Source organism: Loxodonta africana, chromosome 18 (genome assembly GCF_030014295.1).
Source record: "Loxodonta africana isolate mLoxAfr1 chromosome 18, mLoxAfr1.hap2, whole genome shotgun sequence".
NCBI classification, from domain to species: domain Eukaryota; kingdom Metazoa; phylum Chordata; class Mammalia; order Proboscidea; family Elephantidae; genus Loxodonta; species Loxodonta africana.
Window position 1 is genome coordinate 13256682 of NC_087359.1, and position 24389 is coordinate 13281070.

At 44.2% G+C, this 24389-nt stretch overlaps 1 protein-coding gene across 1 annotated transcript in view; it reads right to left on the reverse strand.

Moving 5' to 3' along the window:
- CCDC40 (coiled-coil domain 40 molecular ruler complex subunit) overlaps positions 1 to 24389 on the reverse strand; it is a 63418-nt gene that overhangs the window by 20420 nt on the left and 18609 nt on the right. The window contains exons 6-10 of the mRNA XM_064270609.1: positions 23091 to 23248; positions 22090 to 22212; positions 17214 to 17357; positions 688 to 921; positions 405 to 587 (exon numbers count right to left, since the gene is read on the reverse strand). Coding sequence (XP_064126679.1) covers positions 405 to 587; positions 688 to 921; positions 17214 to 17357; positions 22090 to 22212; positions 23091 to 23248 — 842 coding nt within the window. The remainder of the gene's footprint in view (positions 1 to 404; positions 588 to 687; positions 922 to 17213; positions 17358 to 22089; positions 22213 to 23090; positions 23249 to 24389) is intronic.

A 24389-nucleotide genomic window follows, 5' to 3' on the forward strand; every position in this document is an offset into this window, starting at 1 on the left:
TCTTCCATGGCAACTCTGGGTGGGTTCGAACTTCCAACTTTTGGGCTAGTGGTCGAGCACTTAACTGTTTGTGCCACCCTGGAACCTAAAGGGAGCCCTGGTGGCCCAGTGGTTAAGCGTTACAGCTGCCAACCAAAAGGTGGGTGGTTCGAATTCACCAGCTGCTCCTTGAAAACTCTGTGGGGGCAGTTCTACTCTGTCCTATAGGGTTGCTATGAGTTAAGATTGACTTGGCCACAATAGGTTTTGTTTTTTTTAGTTTGGGACCTAAAGGGGGCCTTTTCTTGTAGACCCTATATCTGACGGGCGCGACTTCCTCCACTAGCTCCTATAGCTGAGGCGCGGGACTTCCTCCACAGCTGCCCTGTGGGAGCTGGTGTTGAGCTCAAGGAGACCCCAAGTACCAGGTTGGTCTTTTCCTTCTGCAGCTTGACGATGAGCTGGCTGAAGTACTTGGTCATCTTGTTGGAGGTCATGTGCTCCTGCAGCTTTTCCAGGATGGATGCCTCCATCTTCCTCCTCGTGTCCAGCTCGTTTTGGATGGCTTGGCTGATGGTCTGCAGCTCACCCAGAAGGGCTGTGTGTTCCTGGAAAGGAAGAGCGGAAAGGCAGACTCTGTTACAGAGGCACCACCACAGGCCAACAGCAGCCGCAGAGGCACCAGCCTGAGTGGGGGTGCAGCCGCACCTGGTAGGCCTTGCCCAGGATGTCCTCGGTGTCCTGAAGGGTAAGCCGGTAGGTGTTGAACTCGTTCTGCAGGGCCTCCTGTTTGGCCAGGCACTGGGCAGTCAGCTTCTGCATGAGGTTGGCTTCAGTCTCTGTCCTGTTCAGGATGCTTGCTAGCTTCTCATTCTTCTCTTCCTCCTTCGTGATCGATTTCTTATAGGCTTCAATCTCCCCGTCAATGGACTTGACTTGATGCTGGCGTTCACTGCCAAAATCAAGAGAGCAAAGCCAGTTATGTGCTGGACAGGAACTCAGAAAGAAAACACATGTGGTTGTCCTTACTTGAAGGAAACTCACTAAACAGAAATCTCCACGTAAAGAGAGAAATTAGGAAATCAATTCTTTTCATAGGAGCCAAATCTTGGCTACCGTTAGTAGAACAATTGCCTGCTTAAAGTCCTAGTTAGGTGTTCTTTTAATGTTGTGATCGTAAGGAGACAGAAGGGGAGGACTGTAACTCCACAGCCAGGCATTGTGGCAGGAGGAGTTCATATACCATCCTCTTTAACCCTGACAACGATCGTAGGAAAGAAATATTGTCATCCGATTTTACAGATGCGGACGCTGAAGCTCAGCACACTAGAGTAATTTCCCAAAGTCCACAGCAAATGGGGCAGCTGTGACGGGCATCTGATTGATGTTACTTCAATGCCACTCTCTCCCCTCAGTATCCCAAATACCTACAACTAACGTCAGGTTAGAAAATAAGGAGAGTGGAGAAGCGTACCAAGTTCAGGGGGCAGAAGATTCAGTATTGTTAAGATGTCAATTCTCCTTCACTGATCTATAGAGTCAATGCAATTCCAATCACAACCCCAGGAGGTGGATTTTTAAAAATAAATTGACAAGCTATTCTAAAATGTATATGGAAATCTAAAGGACCTAGAACAGCCAAAATAATTTTGTGAAAGATCACATGACCTGATTTTAAGACTTTCTGTAAAGCTATAGTCATCAAGGCAGTGTGATAATTGGCAAAAGAATAAACAAATGATAGATTAATGGAAGAGAACAGAGTCCAGAAACACACACACACACACACACACACACACACACACACACAGAGAGTTAATTTTTGACAAAGGTGCTATGGTTTTTCACTGAGAAAGGACAGTCTTTTCAACAAATGATACTGGAACAACTGAATATCCACATGCAAAAGAATGAACCTGGAATCCTACCGCACACCATAACAAAAATTAACTTGAAATGAATCGGAGGCCTAAGTGTAAGAGCCAAAATTTGCAGAAAAAATAGGGGAAAATCTTTGTGACATTGGGCCAGGCAAAGATTGCTGAGAGAGGACATAAAGAGCACGAACTATATAATTGGCATAATAAAATCTATTAAGAAAACATTCTGCATCCCACTTTGGAGAGTGGCATCTGGGGCCTTAAACCCTAGCATAAGCCCAAGAGACAGAAAGGGGCACATAAGCCAGAGACTACATTACCCTGAGACCAGAAGAACTAGATGGTGCCCAGCTACAACTGATGACTGTCCTGACAGGGAACTTAACAGAGAACCCCTGAGGGAGCAGGAGAGCATTGGGATGCAGACCCCAAATTTTCATACAAAGACCAGACTTAATGGTCTGACTGAGACTAGAAGGACCCTGGTGGTTATGGCCCCCAGACCTTCTGTTGGCCCAGGACAGAAACCATTCCCGAAGCCAACTCTTCAGACAGGGATTGGACTGGACTATGGGATGGAAAATAATACTGGTGAAGAGTGAGCTTCTTGGACCGAGTAGACACAAGAGACTGTGGGCAGCTCCTGTCTGGAGGGGAGATGAGAGGGTGGAGGGGGTCAGAAGCTGGCAGAATGGACAGGAAAAGAGAGAGTGGAGGGAAGGAGTGTGCTGTCTCATTAGGGGGAGAGCAACTAGGAGTGTACAGCAAGGTGTATATAAGTTTTTGTGTGAGGGACTGACTTGATTTGTAAACTTTCACTTAAAGCACAATAAAAATTAAAAAAAAAAAGAGCATGAACTATAAAAGAAAACAATTAATTGGGCTTCATCAAAGTTTAGAACATCTGCTTTTCAAAAGACACCATGAAGAGAATGAAAAGACAAACCACGGCCTGTCAGAAAATATTTGCAAAATGTATATCTGAAAAAGGACTTGTGTCCAAAATATATGAAGGGATCTTACAACTCAATAATAAGATAAACCACTCAATTTAAAAATGAGCAAAAGACATTTCACCAAAGAAGATACAGAGTTGACAAATGAGCACATGAAAAGATGCTCAGCAGCACAGTCACCAGGGAAATGCAAATTAAAACCTCAGCGTGATGCCGCTACATGTCCACTAATGGCCACGTTTAATGGCTAACATCAAAACGACGGACAATGCCAAGGGTTGGTGAGGGTGTGGAGCAACCGGGAATCGCACCTACTGCTGGTGGGGATGCAAAATGGAACATAACCACTTTGGCAAACAGTTTGGCAGTTTGTTATAAAGCTAAGTACATCATCACTGGCAATCCCACTCCTAGGAATTTACCCAGGAGATAGGAAAACCTACGTTCACACTAAGAAGGGTCACAGCAGGTTTACTCGAGATAGCCATCAACCAGAAACAACCTGTCATGGATTGAATTGTGTCCCGCAAAGATATGTGTATCAATCTGGCTAGGCCTTGATTCCCAGTATTGTGTGATTGTCCACCATTTTGTCATCTGATGTGATTTTCCTGTGTTGTAAACCTTACCTCTGTGATGTTAATTAGTCACCTTGAAGGCTAAGGTGTGCCTGACCCAAGCCATGGTATTTTCAATTGCATCATATGCACGTGAAAGCTGGACAATGAATAAAGAAGACCAAAGAATTGACACCTTTGAATTGTGGTGTCGGCGAAGAATATTGAATATACCATGGACTGCCAAAAGAAGAACAAATCTGTCTTAGAAGAAGTACAACCAGAATGCTCCTTAGAAGCAAAGATGGTGAGACTGCTTCTTACATACTTTGGACATGCTGTCAGGAGGGATCAGTCCCTGGAAAAGGTCATCATGCTTGGAAAAGTACAGGGTCAGCTGAAAAGAGGAAGACCCTCAATGAGGTGGATTGACACAGTGGCTGCAACAATGAGCTCAAGCATAACAACAATTGTAAGGATGGTGCAGGACCTGGCAGTGTTTCGTTCTGTTGTGCATAGGGTCGCTATGAGTCTGAACGGACTCAATAGCACCTAACAACAACAACAACAACAATGATGTTAATGGGGGGGGATAGGCGGCAGTTATGTTAATGAGGCAGGACTCAATCTACAAGATTAGATTTTGTCTTAAACCAACCTCTTTTGAGATATAAAAGAGAAGCGAGCAGAGAGGCATGGGGTCCCTCCTACCACCAAGAAAGCAGCACCGGGAGCAGAGAGTGTCCTTTGGACCTGGAGTCCCTGTGTGGAGAAGCTCCTAGTCTAGGAGAAGATTGATGACAAGGACCTTCGCCCAGAGCCAAGACAGAAAGCCTTCCCCTGGAGCTGACGCCCTGAATTTGAACTTCTAGCCTACTAGACTGTGAGAGAATAAACTTCTGTTAGTTAAAGCCATCCACTTGTATTTCTGTTATAGCAGCACTAGATGACTAAGACACAACCCAAATGTCCATCAATTGGCCAAGAGAAATAGACGGTGATGTGTTCATACAGTAGACTACTCATCAATAAAAAGAAAATGGGCTATTGATACGGCAACAGTGATGAAGCTTAAAAGCTATGTGAAAGAAGCCAGACACGCAAAGCTACAGATGGTGGTATTCCATTCACATCACATTCTACAAGTGGCAAAACTACGGGGGCAGGAGACTAGCAGTGGTTGGCAGGGCCTGGAGGTGGAGGGAGGGTGCTGGCCTTTGGGATGAAGGAAATTCTCTACATCTTGAGTGTACAAGTGGTAACACGCCTCTGCCCCTTTGCCAGCAATCACTGAACTGTGTATTAAAAAAAAAGGGCAACCGTTCTCACTGTCCTTTTCCAAACTGTTCCTCCCCCATCAACGTAAACTGGTTGGACAACTCAAAGAGTGCAACCTATGCCATGGAATTGTACATGTAGAGACTGTTGAATTGCTGTTTGTTTTGCTGTGTATATTTTCAACAACAATAAAATTAATTATTTTTTTAATGCAAAAAAAAGGATAAACTACATTGTACATAAATTATCCCCAATAAGCCCGCCTTAAATGACTCATTTTCTTTTTAGGGAAGTGGCAGTCTTACAAATGTGTAAAGGTTGAGAATAAAAATAAAACATCTCATTTTTAGAAATACAGTTATAATTGTATGATAGAATTCTTAAAGCCGTAATGCACATGTGTGGGGAGAAGACAGACGATTTGAGCAATCCAAAGTGCTGATAATCATTGGGCCACCAAGGGGGGCAGAGTGGGGAGATTTTTATTTTTTAAAACAATTTTTTATTGTACTTCAGATGAAGGTGTACAGAGCAAACGAATTTCTCATGAACAATCAATACACACACTGTTTTTTGACATTGGTTGTCAACCCCATGACAGGTCAACACTCTCCCCTTCTCAACCTTGGGTTCCCAGTCACCAGCTTTCCTGTCCCGTCTGCCTTCTATCCTTGTCCCTGGGCTGCTGTGCCCATTTAGCCTCGTTTTGTTTTATGGGCCTGTCTAATCTTTGGGTGAACCTCAGGAGTGACTTCATTATTTAGCTGTAAGTGTGTCCGGACCAGTCTTTCTCAGACCAATAAGTCTGGTCTTTTTTTTTATACAATTTTTATTGTGCTTTAAGTGAAAGTTTAGAAATCAAGTCAGTCTCTCACATAAAAACTTACATACACCTTGCTACATACTCCCAATTACTCTCCCCCAATGAGACAGCCCGCTTTCTCCCTCCACTCTCTCTTTTTGTGTCCATTTCTTCAGCTTCTAACCCCCTCTACTCTCTCATCTCCCCTCCAGGCAGGAGATGCCAACATAGTCTCAAGTGTCCACCTGATCCAAGAAGCTCACTCCTCACCAGCATCCCTCTCCAACCCATTGTCCAGTCCAATCCATGTCTGAAGAGTTGGCTTTGGGAATGGTTCCTGTCCTGGGGCAACAGAAGGTCTGGGGGCCATGACCACCGGGGTCCTTCCAGTCTCAGTCAGACCATTAAGTCCGGTCTTTTTACGAGAATTTGGGGTCTGAATCCCACTGCTCTCCTGCTCCCTCAGGGGTTCTCTGTTGTGTTCCATGTCAGGGCAGTCATCGGTTGTAGCCAGGCATCATTTAGTTCTTCTGGTCTCAGGATGATGTAGTCTCTGGTTCACGTGGCCCTTTCTGTCTCTTGGGCTTGTAATTACCTTGTGTCCTTGGTGTTCTTCATTCTCCTTTGATCCAGGTGGGTGAAGACTCATTGATGCATCTCAGATGGCTGCTTGCTAGCGTTTAAGACCCCAGACGCCACTCTTCAAAGTGGGATGCAGAATGTTTTCTTAATAGATTTTATTATGCCAATTGACTTAGACGTCCCCTGAAATCATGGTCCCCAAACCCCTGCCCCTGCTACACTGTCCTTCGAAGCATTCAGTTTATTCAGGAAACTTCTTTGCTTTTGGTTTAGATCCATTGTACTGACCTCCCTGTATTGTGTGCCATCTTTCTCTTCATCTAAAGTAGTTCTTATCTACCAACAAATTAGTGAATACCCTTCTCACACCCTCCCACCCTCTCCCCTCTCGTAACCACAAAACAATGCTTTCTTCTCAGTTTAAACTATTTCTCAAATTCTTATAATAGTGGTCTTATACAATACTTGTCCTTTTACAACTAATTTCACGCAGCATAATGCCTTCCAGGTTCCTCCATGTTATGAAATGTTTCACAGATTCATCACTGTTCTTTATCGATCCATAGTATTCCATTGTGTGAATATACCATAATTTATCCATTCATCCATTGATGGGCACCTTGGTTGCTTCCATCTTTTTGCTATTGTAAACAGTGCTGCAGTAAACATGGGTGTGCATGTATCTGTTCATGTAAAGGCCCTTATTTCTCTAGGACATATTCCGAGGAGTGGGATTACTCGGTCTTATGGTATTTCTATTTGTAGCTTTTTAAGGAAGCACCAAATAGATTTCCAAAGTGGTTGTACCATTTGACATTCCCACCAGCAGTGTAGAAGTGTTCCAATCTCTCCACAGCCTCTCCAACATTTATTATTTTGTGTTTTTTGGATTAATGTTGTTGGAGTAAGATGAAACCTCATTGTAGTTTTGATCTGCATTTCTCTAATGGCTAATGACGGTGAACATTTCCTCATGTATCTGTTATCTACCTGAATGTCTTCTTTAGTGAAGTGTCTATTCATATCTTTTGCCCATTTTTTAATAGGGCTATTTGTCTTTTTGTAGTTGAGTTTTTTCAGTATCATATAGATTTTAGAGATCAGGTGCTGATCAGAAATGTCATAACTAAAAACTTTTTCCCAGTCTGTAGGTGGTCTTTTTACTCTTTTGGTGAAGTCTTTCGATGAGCACAGGTGTTTGATTTTTAGGAGCTCCCAGTTATCTAGTTTTTCTTCTACATTTTTTTACAATGTTTTCTATACTGTTTGTGGCATGTATTAGGGCTCCTCACGTTGTTCCTATTTTTCCTTCCATGATCTTTATCGTTTTAGATTTTATATTTAGGTCTTTGGTCCATTTTGAGCTCATTTTTGTGCATGGAGTGAGGTATGGGTTTTGTTTCATTTTTTTGCAGATGGATACCCAGTTATGCCAGCACCGTTTGTTAAAAAGACTGTCTTTTCCCCATTTAACTGATTTGGGGCCTTTGTCAAATATCAACTGCTCATATGTGGATGGATTTATGTCTGGATTCTCAATTCTGTTCCATTGGTCCGTGTATCTGTTGTTGTTCCAGTACCAGGCTGTTTTGACTACTGTGGCGGTAGAATAGGTTCTAAAATCAGGTAGTGTGAGGCCTCCCACTTTGTTCTTCTTTTTCAGTAATGCTTTATTTATCCGGGGCCTCTTTCCCTTCCATATGAAATGGGTGATTTGTTTCTCCATCTCATTAAAGAATGTCCTTGGGATTTGGATAGGAATTGCATTAAATGTATAGATCACTTTTGGTAGAATAGACATTTTTATAATGTTAAGTCTTCCTATCCATGAACAAGGTACGTTCTTCCACTTATGTCAGTCTCTTTTGGTTTCTTGCAGAAGTGTACTGTAGTTTTCTTTGTATAAGTCTTTTACATCTCTGCTAAGATTTATTCCTAAGTATTTTATCTTCTGGGGGGCTACTGTAAATGGCATTGATTTGGTGATTTCCTCTTTGATGTTCTTTCTGTCGGTGTAGAGGAACCCAGCTGATTTTTGTGTGTTTATCTTGTATCCCGATACTCTGCTGAACTCTTCTATTAGTTTCAGTAGTTTTCTGGAGGATTCCTTAGGGTTTTCTGTGTATAAGATCAAGTCATCTGCAAATAGAGATACTTTGACTTCTTCCTTGCCAATCTGGATGCCCTTTATTTCTTTATCTAGCCTAATTGCTCTGGCTAGGACTTCCAGCACAATGTTGAATTAGAGTGGTGATAAAGGGCATTCTTGTCTGGTTCCTGATCTCGATGGGAATGTTTTCAGGCTGTCTCCATTTAGGGTGATGTTGGCTGTTGGCTTTGTATAAATGCCCTTTATTATGTTGAGAAATTTTCCTTCTATTCCTATTTTGCTGAGAGTTTTTATCATGAATGAATGTTGTACTTTGTCAAATGCCTTTTCTGCATCAATTGATAAAATCATGTGATTCTTGTCTTTTGTTTTATTTATGTGGTGGATTACATTAATTGTTTTTCTAATGTTGAACCATCCCTGCATACCTGGTATGAATCCCACTTGGTCATGGTGAATTATTTTTTTGATATGTTGTTGAATTCTATTGGCTAGAATTTTGTTGAGGATTTTTGCATCTACATTCACGAGGGATATAGGTGTATAATTTTCTTTTCTTGTGGTGTCTTTACCTGCTTTTGGTATCAGGGATATGGTGGCTTCATAGAATGAGTTTGCTAGTGTTCCATCCTTTTCTATGCTCTGAAATACCTTTAGTAGTAGTGGTGTTAACTCTTCTCTGAAGGTTTGGTAGAACTCTGCAGTGAAGCCATCCACCAGGGCTTTTTTTTTGTTGGGAGTTTTTTGATTACCTTTTCAATCTCTTCTTTTGTTATGGGTCTATTTAGTTGTTCTACCTCTGTTTGTGTTAGTTTAGGTAGGTAGTGTGTTTCTAAGAATTCATCCATTTCTTCTAGGTTTTCAAATTTGTTTGAGTATAGTTTTTCATAGTAATCTGATATGATTCTTTTAATTTCAGTTGGGTCTGTTGTAATATTGCCCATCTCATTTCTTATTTGGGTTATTTGCTTCCTCTCCTGTTTTTCTTTTGTCAGTTTGGCCAGTGGTTTATCAATTTTGTTGAGTTTTTCAAAAAACCAGCTTTTGGTCTTGTTAATTCTTGCCATTGTTTTTCTGTTTTCTATTTCATTGAGTTCAGCTCTAATTTTTATTATTTGTTTTCTTCTGGTGCCTGTGGGTTTCTTTTGTTGCTCTCTTTCTATTCGTTCAATTTGTAGGCGTAGTTCTTTGATTTTGGCCCTTTCTTCTTTTTGGATGTATACATTTATGGATATAAATTGGCCTCTGAGCACTGCTTTTGCTATGTCCCAAATGTTCTGATAGGAAGTGTTTTCATTCTCATTGGATTCTCTGAATTTCTTTATTCCATCCTTAATGTCTTCTATAATCCAGTCTTTTTCGGGCAGGGTATTGTTCAGTTTCCAAGTGTTTGATTTCTTTTCCCTGCTTTTCCTGTTATTGATTTCCACTTTGATGGCCTTATGGTCAGAGAAGATGCTTTGTAATATTTCAATGTTTTGGATTCTGCTAAGGCTTGCTTTATGACCTAATATGTGGTCTATTCTAGAGAATGTCACCTGTGCACTAGAAAGAAAGTATACTTGGTTGCTGTTGGGTGGAGTGTTTATATGTCTACGAGGTCAAGTTGGCTGATTGTGGCATTTAGATCTTCCGTGTCTTTATTGAGCTGCTTTCTGGATGTCCTGTCCTTCACCGAAAGTGGTGTGTTGAAGTCCCCTACTTTTATTGTGGAGCTGTCTATCTCACTTTTCAATGCTGATAGAGTTTGTTTTATGTATCTTGCAGCCTTGTCGTTGGGTGCATAAATATTTAATATGGTTATATCTTCTTGGTGTATTGTCCCTTTAATCATTATATAGTGTCCTTCCTTATCCTTTCTGATGGATTTAACTTTAAAGTCTATTTTGTCAGAAATTAATATTGCCACTCCTGCTCTTTTTTGATTGTTGTTTGCTTGATATATTTTTTTCCATCCTTTGAGTTTTAGTTTCTTTGTGTCTCTAAGTCTAAGGTGTGTCTGTTGTAGGCAGCATATAGACGGATCTTGTTTTTTAATCCATTCTGCCACTCTCTGTGTCTTTATTGGTGCATTTAGTCCATTTACATTCAGGGTAATTATGGATAGGTATGAACTTAGTGTTATCATTTTGATGTCTTTTTTTATGTGTTGTTGACAACTTCTTTTCCCGCTTGATTTTATGTGCTGAGTAGATTTTCTTTGTATATTGTCCTTTCCTCATATTTGTTGTTGTTGATTTTGTTTCTCCTGAGTCTGTATTTTTTTCTTGTATTTTATTTTGATGAGTAGGATAGTTTGTCTCCTTTGTGGTTACCTTTTTACTTACCCCTATTTTTCTAAAGTTAAACCTAACTTTTATTTCTTTGTATTGCCGTATCTTCCTCTCCATGAGGAAGGTGTGTGATTACATTTCCTAGTCCCTCTTTATTACTTTAATGTTGTCTTCTTTTATATAATAACATCCCTGTTACCCTGTTTTGATCTTTTTTTTTATATATATATATAATCTTGCTTTGTTTTTTTTTTATTTCCCTGTCTGGTTTGACTTCTCATTGCTCTGCCCAGTCTTCTAGTCTTAGGTTGATACCTGATATTACTGACTTCCTAACCAAAGAACTCCCTTTAGTATTTGTTCTAGTTTTGGTTTGGTTTTTACGAATTCCCTCGACTTGTGCTTATCTGGAAATGTCTTAATTTCACCTTCATATTTAAGAAATAGTTTTGCTGGATATACGATTCTTGGCAGGCAATTTTTTTCCTTCAATTTTTAAAAAATGTCATCCCATTGCTTTCTTGCCTGCATGGTTTCTGCCGAGTAGTCCGAGCTTATTCTTATTGGCTCTGCCTTGTAGGTGACTTTTCATTTATCCCTCACTGCTCTTATAATTGTCTCTTTATCTTTGGTTTTGACAAGTTTGATTATGTCTTGGTGACTTTCTTTCAACATCTACCTTATGTGGAGTTCTATGAGCATCTTGGATAGATATCTTCTCATCTTTCATGAGATCAGGGAAGTTTTCTGCCAACAAATCTTCAACAATTTTCTCTGTATTTTCTGTTATCCCTCCCTGTTCTGGTACTCCAATCACTCGTAGGTTATTTCTCTTGATAGAGTCCCACATGATTCTTAAGGTTTCTTCATTTTTTTAAATTCTTTTATCTGATTTTTCTTCAAATATATTAGTGCCAAGTGATTTATCTTCGAGTTCAGAAATTCTAGCTTCTACTTGCTCAATTCTGCTCCTCTGACTTTCTACTGAGTTGTCTAATTCTGTAATTTTATTGTTAATCTTCTGAATTTCTGATTGCTGTCTGTCAATGGATTTTTCCAGCTTATTAAACTTTTCATTATGTTCCTGAATAACCTTTCTAATTTCTTCAGTTGCTTTATCTGTGTGTTCCTTGGCTTGTTCTGTGTATTGCTTCATTTCTTTCCTGATGTCTTGAAGGGTTCTGTATATTAAAGTTTTGTATTCTGCATCTGGTAATTCCAGGAATGCACTTACATCTAGAAGATCCCTGGATTCTTTGTTTTGAGAGACTGTTGAGGTGATCATGGGCTGTTTCTTTATGTGACTTGATGTCGACTGTTGTCTCCGAGCCATCTATAAGTTATTGTATTAGATATGCTTGCTCACTGTGTCGTACGTAGTTTCTTGCTCTGTTTTGTTTTGGTATACCCCTATGGGTTGCTTGAGTGAGCTAGCTTGATTATTTTCGCCTTTGGAGCTCTGACGTCCTGTCCCCAGCTGGCTAGAGCTGTTATCAGGTATATCAGTCTAGGAGTCTGTTCAGTTTTCTTGTATGAATTCACCTCAGGTTTCCAGGTAGCTGATCATCAAGTGCGTGGTACAGGCTCTGTCCTACAGACTTAGAGGGGCAGGGGTGATTGGCGTATATACCTGTATCTGATTGTAGCTGGGGGTCACGCTCTGAACAAGGCAGGGGGCTGAGAACCGACCCCTGAATATCTCTGAGGAAAGTGTGTCCCTGTTCCCTAGAGCGTGCAGGTGGGCGGGTTCTGCAGACGGACTATGGGCACCCAAAGGTTTTGGTTGTAAGGACTGGGAGGTACCAATTATCTCTGGACCCCTGTTGCAGGTGTCTGGGTGACCCGAGTGGAGCTACCAGTCCTTTCGTCCCTGATGTGGGTAGATGGGGGACCTTGTTTAATAGGCAAAGCAATGTCAAACATCAAACACCCACCTCTCCACCACACAGCTACAATGGTTGGAGTCTGCCAACAAGGGCCTATTCTCCCGAAATAGGCCCACACAGGTCCATGCAGAAGGGAAAGGTGCTCAAGGTCCACGGACAGTTTATGCCTGGACAGGAGCTGCTTCTCTCCTGAGCTCCCCTGGTTAGTGGACCTAGCAAATTATCTTTTCCCCCAAATGGATATTTTTTCCTTCCCCAAGGCCGGGAGGATGGCTCTAGGTGCTCAACAGGGGCTATCGGAGGCCAAGGGATTCAGCCGCTGAAGCCAGCTTGGAGGTGGGGGGGGAGGGGTGCAGTAAAATATACACAAGTAGTTAGCTTTTGCTGAGAGTGCAGTTCTCCTCAGGTTCCGGAGGTGTGAGTGGGCTGTGTGGCTGGCTGCTTCTCCCTGAGGAAATGCTAGTAGCACCCCGCTGCTGCCGCCGCTCCAGGAATGATGCCTGAGGGCTCCCCATGATTCAGGTCCAGTAACTCCTCTCCGCTTTTGAACGGTCTCTTCCTCCCCCTGCCCCTCAGTTCATTTTCTAAGCTTGCCTTTGATGCTCAGGGCTCCTAGCTTGTCACAAATATACTCCTTTCACTTGTTTTTTTCAGGTCTTTGTTGTAAAGAGGGCTCCACGGAAGCATCTGTCTATTCTGCCATCTTGGCTCCGCCTCCAAGTCTGGTCTTTTTTGTGTGTGTGTGTGAGTTAAAATTTTGTTCCACATTTTTCTCTGTCTCTGTCCAGGACCCTCTTTGTGATCCCTGTCAGAGCTGTCGGTGGTGGTAACCAGACACCATCTAGTTGTGCTGGACTCAGTCTGGTGGAGACTGTGGTAAGTGTGGTCCTTTAGTCCTTTGGACTAGTCCTTCCCGTGTGTCTTTGGTTTTCTTCATTCTCCCTTGCTCCAGACTGGGTGAGACCAGAGGAGTATCTTGGATGGCTGCTCACAAGCTTTTAAGACCCCAGACACTACTCACCAATGTAGGATGTAGAACATTTTCTTTATAAACTATGTTATGCCAATTGAGCTAGGTGTTCGCTGAGACCATGGTCCCCACAGCCCTCAGCCCAGTAATTTGGTCCCTCAGGGAGTTTGGATGTGTCTATGGCGCTTCCATGACCTTGCCTTGGACAAGTTATGCTGGCTTCAGAGTAGGGATATTTTTAAACCCTTTCTTCTGTTTTTCATAGTTCCCGGTGGTGTGCTCGCTTAGCTGTGATGGAAATTATTTAAAAAAAAAACATACACACACACCTTAAAAACTTCCTTGATAATAGGCGCCACTGGAAAATCAGCGAAACATAGCTGGCATATGGCACAGATGCTGCAATTGAAGAGGACACACCGGGGCGCCTAGTGGTCTGTGATGGGGTGGGACCTCGCTTCCCCCCAGACCCTTGACCAGCTGCCCGCCGGCTGTGGCCACAGCTGGGGAACCTGTTAACAGGGTCTCCAAGGCTCTGTACCTTGACCAAAGGGGCTCCTGGCTGGCGGGAATGACATCTGTCTGCCCCCGAATTTCCAGTCAGAAGTAAGACAAACGCAGAAAATAGGGCACAAGGGGGCCCAGGAGTGTGCTCTTTATGAGTGGCCCCCCAAACACCCACACAAGCTCGCCACAGTGCACAATCTTCCTGCATTCTGGCTCATTTTGAGAAGTTTCATGCGGGAACGGCCAGTTCCCTTTGAACACGTATGATCTGGAAGTGTTTACTGGGGTCTCCATCGTAGTTACTCGTATTTTCTTAGGACCCACGTTCTGTGACAGTATAAGAAGCCCACCGGTAGCTGTGGCCTTTCAAGTGTCAGTGTGGCCGGGAGATGTCTGTCTTCACCCAGATATCCTGCTTCCTGGGGAGGGCAGCACCAGCCCCAGCCCTGAGGCCAAAGAGACTACTCGGTCCCCAGTGGACATGCCAGCAGTCTTGAGAGCTGTTGTGCCTGTTTGCCCCGTACAGGGACATCGGGCTCTCTGAGCAGGAAGGATGAATGGACAGAACCTCAAAGGGCCTGGTCCATGCCCCTTTTTCGGGGACACATTTTTAAGTGGGCGCTGTCTGTGTGTGAGCCTGTATGAGTCTGTGTGTGAGTTTGTGTGTGTGTGAATGACTCTGTGCAAGTCTGTGTGAGTGTTTCTGTGTATGTGTGTCTGGTGTGTGTATTTTGCTAAAATATCCAATGGACAATTGCAGTGCAATGGATTGCCTAGCCTTTGTGTGGCCTCTCTCACTATGGTCTTGAAACTCTCACCCACGTGATTGGGCGGGACTGTGTGATAGGATAATTGTGGCCTGCCAAAGGGACTGGCTGGTTTTGCCATGCTGCTGGGCTTGAAATGAGTGACCCCAGAGATGGGACAGAGAGGATCCCACCACCACCAAGGAAGAACAGCCAAGGGTGGAGAGTGCATCCTTTGGACCCAGGGTCCCTGCACTGCGAAGGGAGACAGAGAGAGCTGTAACACCGAAGGCAGAGAGAGATGGCAGCAGAGGCCCCACAGCAGGAGACGGCGTGGCGGGCTTCCTGGCCCATGGAGAAAGAAGGCTGAGTGCCTTTGGGCAGAGGCCCAGGGCCAGGGAGAGGACTGCCTTCAAGCACAGCTGGGAAGAGGCTGTCCTGATGGAAGAACTGTATCCTGAGTGTTCCTGCGCCTGAATTGTTACTGTTACTTCTCTAATAAACCCCATAATCATGAGTATGGTCTGTGAGTTCTGTGTGGCCATTGTAACGAAATTATCCAACCCAGCAGAGAAGTAGAGATTGCCGTGGGAGGATGGCTGGTGTCAGAATTGGTAAAGATGGCGGAGAGAGGAGGCATGTCTGACCTCTGCCTCGTAAGAATCAGCCTTGGGCTGTAGATCTTGATTCTCCTTTCCGGTTGTGAAGTTAAGGAGGTCAGACACAGCCCCTAAGTTGTTTTTAAAACATTCTATGCCTGCATATTTGAAAAAACAAGATATCATCTTCCCATCTATCAGACTGGTACAATCCAACCAAGCACTAGCACACCCAGGTGGCCGGGACTTTGCACAGTGCTGGCAGATGTTATTGTCATAGTCCTACTGGGCACTACCTACCACATCTGCAAATGAACATCCCCTGATCCCAAAGCCCAAAGCCCCAGCCTGGTGATTTATCTGGTAATATAATTGTTAATGCAGCAACCTTAGACAAGGCAGCAAGAGCCTGAATGGCAAAGGCCACACAGGGTTGGGTGAAGAGGAGGGCGGAGCATCTGCAGGTTTCATCTCCAAAGATGCCACCATTATTGCTGAAGAAGGAAGGAAGGCCAGCAGGGAATGCACGCATTTGCTGGAAATGTGGGAAGTGCCCAGGGAGGGGAGGCCCAGGGCCCAGGAACTCATTTCCTGTGGGAGGGAAGCAGCGACTGCAGGATCGGGGGCTGGAGGCTCTGCTGTACTAAACTCAAAGAATTTAGTACAAAAGATTAAATATCAAAACAGGGGAAGTGAGGAGGTGACGGTAAAGCTGGGTCTCCAGGGACACGTAGGAACTAGCCCAGTGGCCAGGGGAGGGGGTGGGGAGGGGATTAGTCTTGGAGGCTTGAGAGGGCTGAACAATGTGTGGGGGGGCTCATGGCGGTGTGTTTGCCTCGTGAGGTCCCTGTGGGGACACAGGCTGTGAGCCAGGAGAGCCAGACCTGAGTGCCATACTCACAGAAGGGCCTCACTCAGGGTCTGAGGCTGGTGATGGTCTCACTAACCGGCCAGGCATTAACGCACCCGTGTGGGGTGATAGGCAAAGCTGCCCTTGTCTCACAGACGGCCTATGCCTCCATTTTTTTTTACTGTAGTAAAATACATATAACCTAAAATTTGCCATTTTAACCATTTTTAAGTGTACAATTCGGTGGCATTAATTATATTCACAAAGTTGTGCAATCCTCGCTGCTATTTATTTCCAGACTTTCTCATCACCCCAGACAGAAGCTCGGTGCCCTGTAAGCACCCCCATCCCGCCTACCCTCCTACCCACTCATGACCTTTTGTCCCTACGCATTTGCCTGTTCTAGATGTTTCCTCTAAGCGGGATCACACAATATTTGTATTACTGTGTTGGGCTTATTTCACTTAGCATCATGTTCACCATCCACGCTGTTGTAGCTATATTAGAGCTTCATTTCTCTTTATGGCTGAGTAATATTCCATTGCATGCACAGGCCAAGGAGTCCTGGGTAGAGCAAACCATTAATGCTCTCGGCTGCTGACCAAAGGATTGGAGGTTCAAGTTCACCCAAAGGAGCCTTGGAAGACAGGCCTGGAGATCTACTTCCAAAAAATCAGCCTGTGAAAACCCTATGGAGGACATTTCTACTCTAACACATATGAGGTTGCCATGAATTAGAGTCGACTTGATGACAACTATTTGGGAATTAAGGCATGGAACCTTCAGGGCTGGGTAGCACCCTCTGCTTTCATCCCCTGCTGTGACAGGACAGTCCCAGGTGAGGAGGGGGCTCCTAGCCCGTCCACGTGGGGCTTAAGACAAAGGATCATGGTTGGGCCGGGGCAGAACAATGGCGAAGGGAGGGCATATCTGCACACAGGTGGTGAAGCTGAACATCAAAGGGAGACCTATAGCTCCTGAAGGTAAACATCCTGGTCTCCTTTCCCCCTCACTGTCTCCCTTTAACCCTCCCGGGGAGTCTGAGCAGGAGAGTGCTGTTGCCCTCTCGGAAAGCTTGAGAGGACTTAAGCAGCATGGAATCCCAGAAAAATGGGGAGCTTCCAGGAGGCATCCTGCTTCAGGGCTCCAGGTGTGCCTTTGTCTGGGGACACTGCCAGGAGGGCCCTCTGTGCACCTGACAGAAGTAGAGCACTGCATGGTGGCCCCTACCTGCCCGCCCTGCACCCCTGCACCCCGCACCTCAAGGCCTCCTGGATGGTCCTGTGTGCCTCATCACGGTGCTTCATCCCCACCAGGCTGGTGGCCCATTGCTGCAGGATACGCTTCTTCTCCACATTGATGGCGTCAATTTCCATGCAGGCCTGCAGAGAGGCACCAAGCAAACACCTGTCTCATCTCGTCTACGGCCACAGACCCAGAAGAACGCCGCAGCCTCAGCGCCCCTGACCTATCTTTTCTCTTACTTCCGCCTTGCTTTTTGCAATGGTTAATTTTGTGCATCAGCTTGGCCAGGCTATGGTTCCCAGTGGTCTGGCCAAACACTAGACTAGTTGCTGTTCTGTAATGTAATCTAACCCAGTGGAATGTAATTACCTTCCATAATGTAATGTAATAAATCAATAAGTCAAAAGAGGAATGTCCTTAAGGTGTGGACTACCTTAAGATTATAAATAGATATTTTGGCAGACCTGGCTCTCTCTTCACTCTGTACTCTTCCTATCTCTTGACCTATGGATCTTGGGATGAAAACCTACAGGAATCTCCAGCCTGCTCTCTGACCTACAGATTTCGTACTTGCCAGGCCCCATAGCTATGTGAGCCAATCCCTTGAAGTAAATCTCTCTCTCTGTCTCATATATACACACACAGTATATACGTACCCATTGCTGTTGAGTCAAATCCGTCAAGACACATAGTGAACCTATAGGAAAGAGTAGCAGTGCCCATAAGGTTTCCAAGACTGCCACATCTTTCTCCTGCAGAGTGGCGGTGGGTTTCAATGAGCACTTAACCAGGGCTCCTCTTTTATTTATATATATTTATATATGCATATGTCTCATGTCTTGGAGCCCTGGTGGTGCAGTGGTTAAGAGCTCAGTTGCTACCGAAACGTCATCAGTTTGAATCCACCAGCCAATTCTTGGAAACTGTATGGGGCAGTTCTACCCTGTCATATAGGGTCTCTATGAATCAGAATTGACTTGACGGCAATGGGTTTTTGTTTCAAGTCTCACTGGTTCTGTTTCTCTAGAGAACTCTAAGACGCTTTTTTTTTTTTTTTTTTTACCGTGCATCAGCAAGAGGATAGAAACAAGATTAACTACAGCTTTAAAGGCACCTAGAAGGCTTCACTTGGGGCCCTGATGTGCTGGGAGCTGTGGAGGCGAGGGGAGGATAAGGGGGAGGAGGATGCTGGCTGCCCTTGCTCCAATACCCGCCAGGTGCCAGACCAGCATCTACAGTGCACCTGTTATGGCCAAGCCCTGTTCTGCGTGCTTGGAGTGCAAAAATGAGCACCACCCAGAGCAGCCTGACCTGGTGGAGGCACCCTCAACACAGAGGCAGGAAGTACAAAAAGACTTAAAAAAGAAAACTACGCAGCATCATGTAATATACCACCATCATATGGTATAAACGTGCACAGGGCACTTTGTACTGGTTTTCAAAATCTCTTCCTGCCACCAAGTTTACTAGTGGCTGTACATTTGTCTCTTCCAAGTGTGTCTCTTATCTTTTCGTTTCGTTGTTGGTGTCCTTAACGGACAAATGTGCTATGATTTGTGTAGTCAACCCTCCTCATCTTTTCCTTTAAGAGTTTTGCTTTTCCAGCTCTTCAGACAGGGATTGAACTGGACTAAAAAAATAGGGGATGGAAAATGATACTGGTGAAGAGTGAGCTTCTCGGATCAAGTAGACACATGAGACTGTGGGCATCTCCTGTCTGGAGGGGAGATGAGAGGGTGGAGGGGGTCAGAAGCCGGCAGAATGGACAAGAAAAGAGAGACTGGAGGGAAGAAGTGGGCTGTCTCATTAGAGGGGGAGCAATTAGGAGTATATAGCAAGGTGTATATAAATTTTTGTATGGGAGACTGACTTGATTTGTAAACTTTCACTTACAGCACAATAAAAATTAAAAAAAAAAAAAAAGAGTTTTGCTTTTTGGTGTTATGCTTAGAAAGGACTCCCCAGCCCAGGGTTATATCAATATTTTTCTTTATTTTCTTCTGGTACCTTTCCTCCCATTTAAATACTTGTTCCATCTGGAATTTATTTTACTGTCGGGTATGAGGAAAGATTTAAATTAATTTTTTTTTCCTAAATGATTAAACAAATGTCCCAACATCATTGGCTTAATAATTCATTGGCTATCCAGTAATTTATAATCTACTAGATTTTTATATAAACCTTTGTTTCTAGGCTCTCTCTTAGGCTCCAGTGGTCTGTCCATCCATCCTGATCTCTAGAACACACTATTCTTTTAGAGTTTTATCATATATATACACATATATGTGCACATATATAATATATACGTTCATATACATATATACATACATAAACAAATACGCATGCATATATATATGTTGTTGTTAGGTGCCATCGAGTCAATCTTTTCTCTGTTTATCATGATGTTGCTTATTGTAGTTGCGAGGATTTTTGTTTTCTTTATGTTGAGGTATAATCCATGCAGAAGGCTGTGCTACATACATATACATAGATGAGTATATAGAGAGAGCCCTGGAGGTGTAATGGTTAAGCACTTGGCTGCTAACTGAAAGGTCAATGGTACAAACCCACTAGCTGCTCCTAGGGAGAAAAGACTTGGCCATCTGCTCCTAGAAAGGTTACAGCCTAGGAAACCCAATTGCAGTTCTTCTCTGTCCTATAGGATCTCTATGAGTAGGAATCAATTCCATGGCACACAACATCAATACATATACAGTGAAACCTGTGAGAGCGAGAACTCAACTGGACTGCCTTGTTTTCCCAGGTCTCGCAAGTTTTCCACCTTTTAGAGAGTGCAGTGTTAACACTTTTCTGTAGCTCATTTTAGTGGAAAATATTTGAGTTTTCCTTCTCTGACAGGCTTCTGCCTCACAAAGATTCCAGCTTTCACATGTTTTACTATATATTATAATTGTGGTGAAAATATGCACAGCAAAGCATTCACCATTCATCTTTCTAATACATTTTAATGTTGGTCGGGGAATGCTGGGCGACCCACCCTCCATGTGTGCCCAGGACTCTCCCTAGTTTTAATGCTGAAAGCCCTGCATCTTGGAAACCCTTGGCTCCCGGGCAACCAAGGATGGTGGGTCACCTTACATGAATCTTCCTTTCCAAAACAATTCTTGGCTAGTCCTCCTAATTTATTTTTTAGATAAATTTAAGAATCGTTTCGTCAGTTAAAAAATTAAACTGGATTTGGACTACATTACAGGTTATTTATATTTATAGATCTACCATCTGTCTGCCAGTCTGTCCTGAAATACAACACTGTCAGTGATAGGATAACGTCCATACGCCTACGAGGAATTGCAGTTAATACTATTATTCGAATTTATGCACCAACCACTAAAGACAAATCGAAGATTTTTACCAACTTCCGCAGTCTGAAATTGATCAAACATGCGATCAAGATGTATTGATAATTACTGGTGATTAGAATGCAAAAGTTGGAAGCAAAGTAGAAGGATCAGTAGTTGGCAAATACGGCCTTGATGACAGAAACAATGCAGGAGATCACACGATCGAATTTTATAAGACCAACGACTTATTCATTGGATATAGCCTTTTTCAACAACATAAATGACAACTATACACGGAGACCTCACTGGATGGAAGACACAGGAATTAAATTGACTACATCTGTGGAAAGAAACGATGAGAACCTCAGTATCATCAGTCAGAACGAGGCCAGGGGGCCAACTGCAGAACAGACCATCAGTGGCTCACATGCAAGTTCAAGCTGAAGCTGAAGAGAATTAATACACATCCGCCAGAGCCCAAGTATGACCTTGAGTATGCCCTACCTGAATTTAGAGACCAACCAGAGCCCAAGTATGACCTGGAGTGTGCCCTACCTGAATTTAGAGACCAACCAGAGCCCAAGTATGACCTTGAGTGTGCCCTACCTGAATTTAGAGACCAACCAGAGCCCAAGTATGACCTTGAGTGTGCCCTACCTGAATTTAGAGACCAACCAGAGCCCAAGTATGACCTTGAGTGTGCCCTACCTGAATTTAGAGACCAACCAGAGCCCAAGTATGACCTTGAGTGTGCCCTACCTGAATTTAGAGACCAACCAGAGCCCAAGTATGACCTTGAGTGTGCCCTACCTGAATTTAGAGACCAACCAGAGCCCAAGTATGACCTTGAGTGTGCCCTACCTGAATTTAGAGACCAACCAGAGCCCAAGTATGACCTTGAGTGTGCCCTACCTGAATTTAGAGACCAACCAGAGCCCAAGTATGACCTTGAGTATGCCCTACGTGAATTTAGAGACCAACTCAGGAATAGGTTTGACACACTCAACACTCACAACCAAACAAGACTAGACGAGTTGTGGGACGACATCAAGGACATGATACATGAGGAAAGCAAAAAGTCATTAAAAACACACACACACACATACAAAAAAAGACTAAAATGGATGTCTGAAGAGATTCTGAAACTTGCTCTTGAACGTGGAGTAGCTACAGCAACTGGAACAAATGATGAAGTAAGAGCTGAACAGATGATTTCAAAAGGCGGCTCGAGAAGACAAAGTATTATGATGACGTGTGCAAAGACCTAGAGCTAGAAAACCAAAAGGGAAGAACACACTTGGCATTTCTCGAGCTGAAAGAACTGAAGAAAAAATTCAAGCTCCAAGTTGCAATACTGACATGCTTAAGGAGGCATACAGATGGACGAGACCCGGCTCTTCACCTCAAGGAACTGGGTAAGAAACTGGGGTACCACTAGTTAGTCTTTCACTCAGTGGCATGTGTGACCTGCCTGCCACATGCCAGGCCTTGGGTCAGTGGTCAATGCCCTGTGTAGTGGAGCGAAGTGGGTGGTTCTGCCCGGGAGAGCTGCAAGGGGTACTCTTACCTCACTCACTGCTTTTCGTAAGGTCCGGGTGTCCTCAGCCTGGGCAAGACACTTAGCCTCAAACAGGGCAATGTTTTCTTCCAGCTGATTGACTTGAGTGGTGAGCCGATCCACGTGTAGGTCCTGGGGAACAAGAAGAGAAGATGGCCTGTGGGGACACATCCAGGCCTTAGAGGCCATTCTCTGCCAACCCTTTGGAGGGCTGGCCAACAATACTGCCATGGTTTGAATTGTGTCCTCCCAAAAGATATGTTGGTGTCCTTGATCCCTGCTCCTATGAATGTGCCCTTGCTTAGAAATATGTTTTTGTTTTGTTATGTTAATGAGGTCATACATGAGTAGGGTGGGTCCTAAACCTAATCCCTTCTGAGTGGTGTCTTATAAAAAGGGAAAACAGACACAGAGAGACACAGACAGGGGCAAGACGCCGTGTGAGAACCTATCTATAAGCCAAGGAATGCTGAGAAATACCGGGACTTCCAGAAGCTGGGAGAGATAAGGAAAGGCCTTCTCCTACTGCCCACAGGGAGAGAGAGAGAGCCTTGCCCTGCGGACACCCTGAATTTGACCTTCTAGCCTCCAGAACTGTGAGAAAATAAAACTGTGTTCTTTAAAAACACCTATTTGTGGTACTTTTGTTATGGCAGTACTTGGGAACACATACCAAGGCTGGCCCTGACCTCCAGGCTGTAGTGCTCCAAACAACAACCCCACTGTTGTCAAGTCAGTTCCAGTGCATAGCAACCCCATGTGACAGGGTAAAACTGCCCCATGGGGTTTCCAAGGCTGAAATCGTTACAGAAGCACACGGCCACATCTTTCTACCTCAGAGTGGCTGGTGAGTTTGAATCACCCACCTTTCGGTTAGCAGCCGAGCACTTTAACCACTGCGCTGCCAGGGCTCCTTTGCAGTGAGAGCTCCAGCAAGTGGCAAAGTGGAGCACCTTCTTGAAAACTAAAGGTTTGGTGATGACTCAGTGTGTGGTGGATCTGCAGGGTACCTGCTTTTTCTTCTCAACCTCGGCCCGCATCCTCTCCATCTCAGCTTTCTTGACGACTTGCTTCATCACGCAGATGTCATCACGCACATCCTGGTCTATGTGCTGCATGTAGAAGAGATTCAGGGACAGGCTCTCCACCTCAGCGTGCAGTGCTGCCACTGGGGGAGGAAGCAGGAACGTCATTCCATCACACACACCTTTCCACCTGGCCTAAGGCCAGGGAGGTGGGAGGGAGCCCTGGCGGCTGCTAAACAGAAGGTTGGCAGTTCCAATCTACCAGCCACTTCTTGGAAAAACACTACTCTGTGCTGGAGGGTCGCTATGAGTCCGAATCCAGTTGAGGGTGACCGGTTTTGGGTTTGGTTTTGGTTTAACCTTTACGGGAGCAGATTGCTGGGGAGGAAGCAGGTCTCTGGGTCTTTTCTCCTGCAAAGCAGCCGGTGGGTTCCAACCACTGACCTTTTGGTTAGCAGCCGAATGCTTAACCACTATGCCACCAAGGCTCCTTTTATAAAGCTAGAATAGCCATTTCTTTGGGAGCCATAGCTTCACTGGTTGTTGCTTGCTCACTTCCAGTGGGTAGATTCAAAGAGAAAACTCAGTTAGTGATCGAAAGGTTGCTGGGTGACTGTTGTATAGGTGGCTCTTGAAGGAGGTAGCTTAGTTAATTTTTTTTTTTTTTAATACAGGATCATTGTATATGACTGCATCTTCCTACCCAGTGACATGGGTGCTCCGTTTATTTAAATCTGCTTTATGGCCTTTAGTAAATGTTTACTGTTTTTCTTCATACAGACTCACTCATTTCTTTTTTTTTTTAATTAACTTTTATTAAGCTTCAAGTGAACATTTACAATTCCAATCAGTCTGTCACATGTAAGTTTACATGTATCTTACTCCCTTCTCCCACTTGCTCTCCCCCTATTGAGTCAGCCCGTTCAGTCTCTCATTTTGTGCCAATTTTGCCGTCTTCCCTCTCTCTCTATCTTCCCATCCCCCCTCCAGTCAAGAGTTGCCAAAACACTCTCCAGTGTCCACCTGATTTAATTAGCTCTCTCTTCATCAGCATCTCTCTCCCCCCCGCTGACCAGTCCCTTTCATGTCTGATGAGTTGTCTTCGGTGATGGTTCCTGTCCTGTGCCAACAGAAGGTCTGGGGAGCATTGCCACCGGGATTCCTCTAGTCGCAGTCAGACCATTAGGTATGGTCTTTTTATGAGAATTTGGGGTCTGTATCCCATTGGCCTCCTGCTCCCTCAGGAGTTGTCTGTTGTGCTCCCTGACAGGGCAGTCATCGATT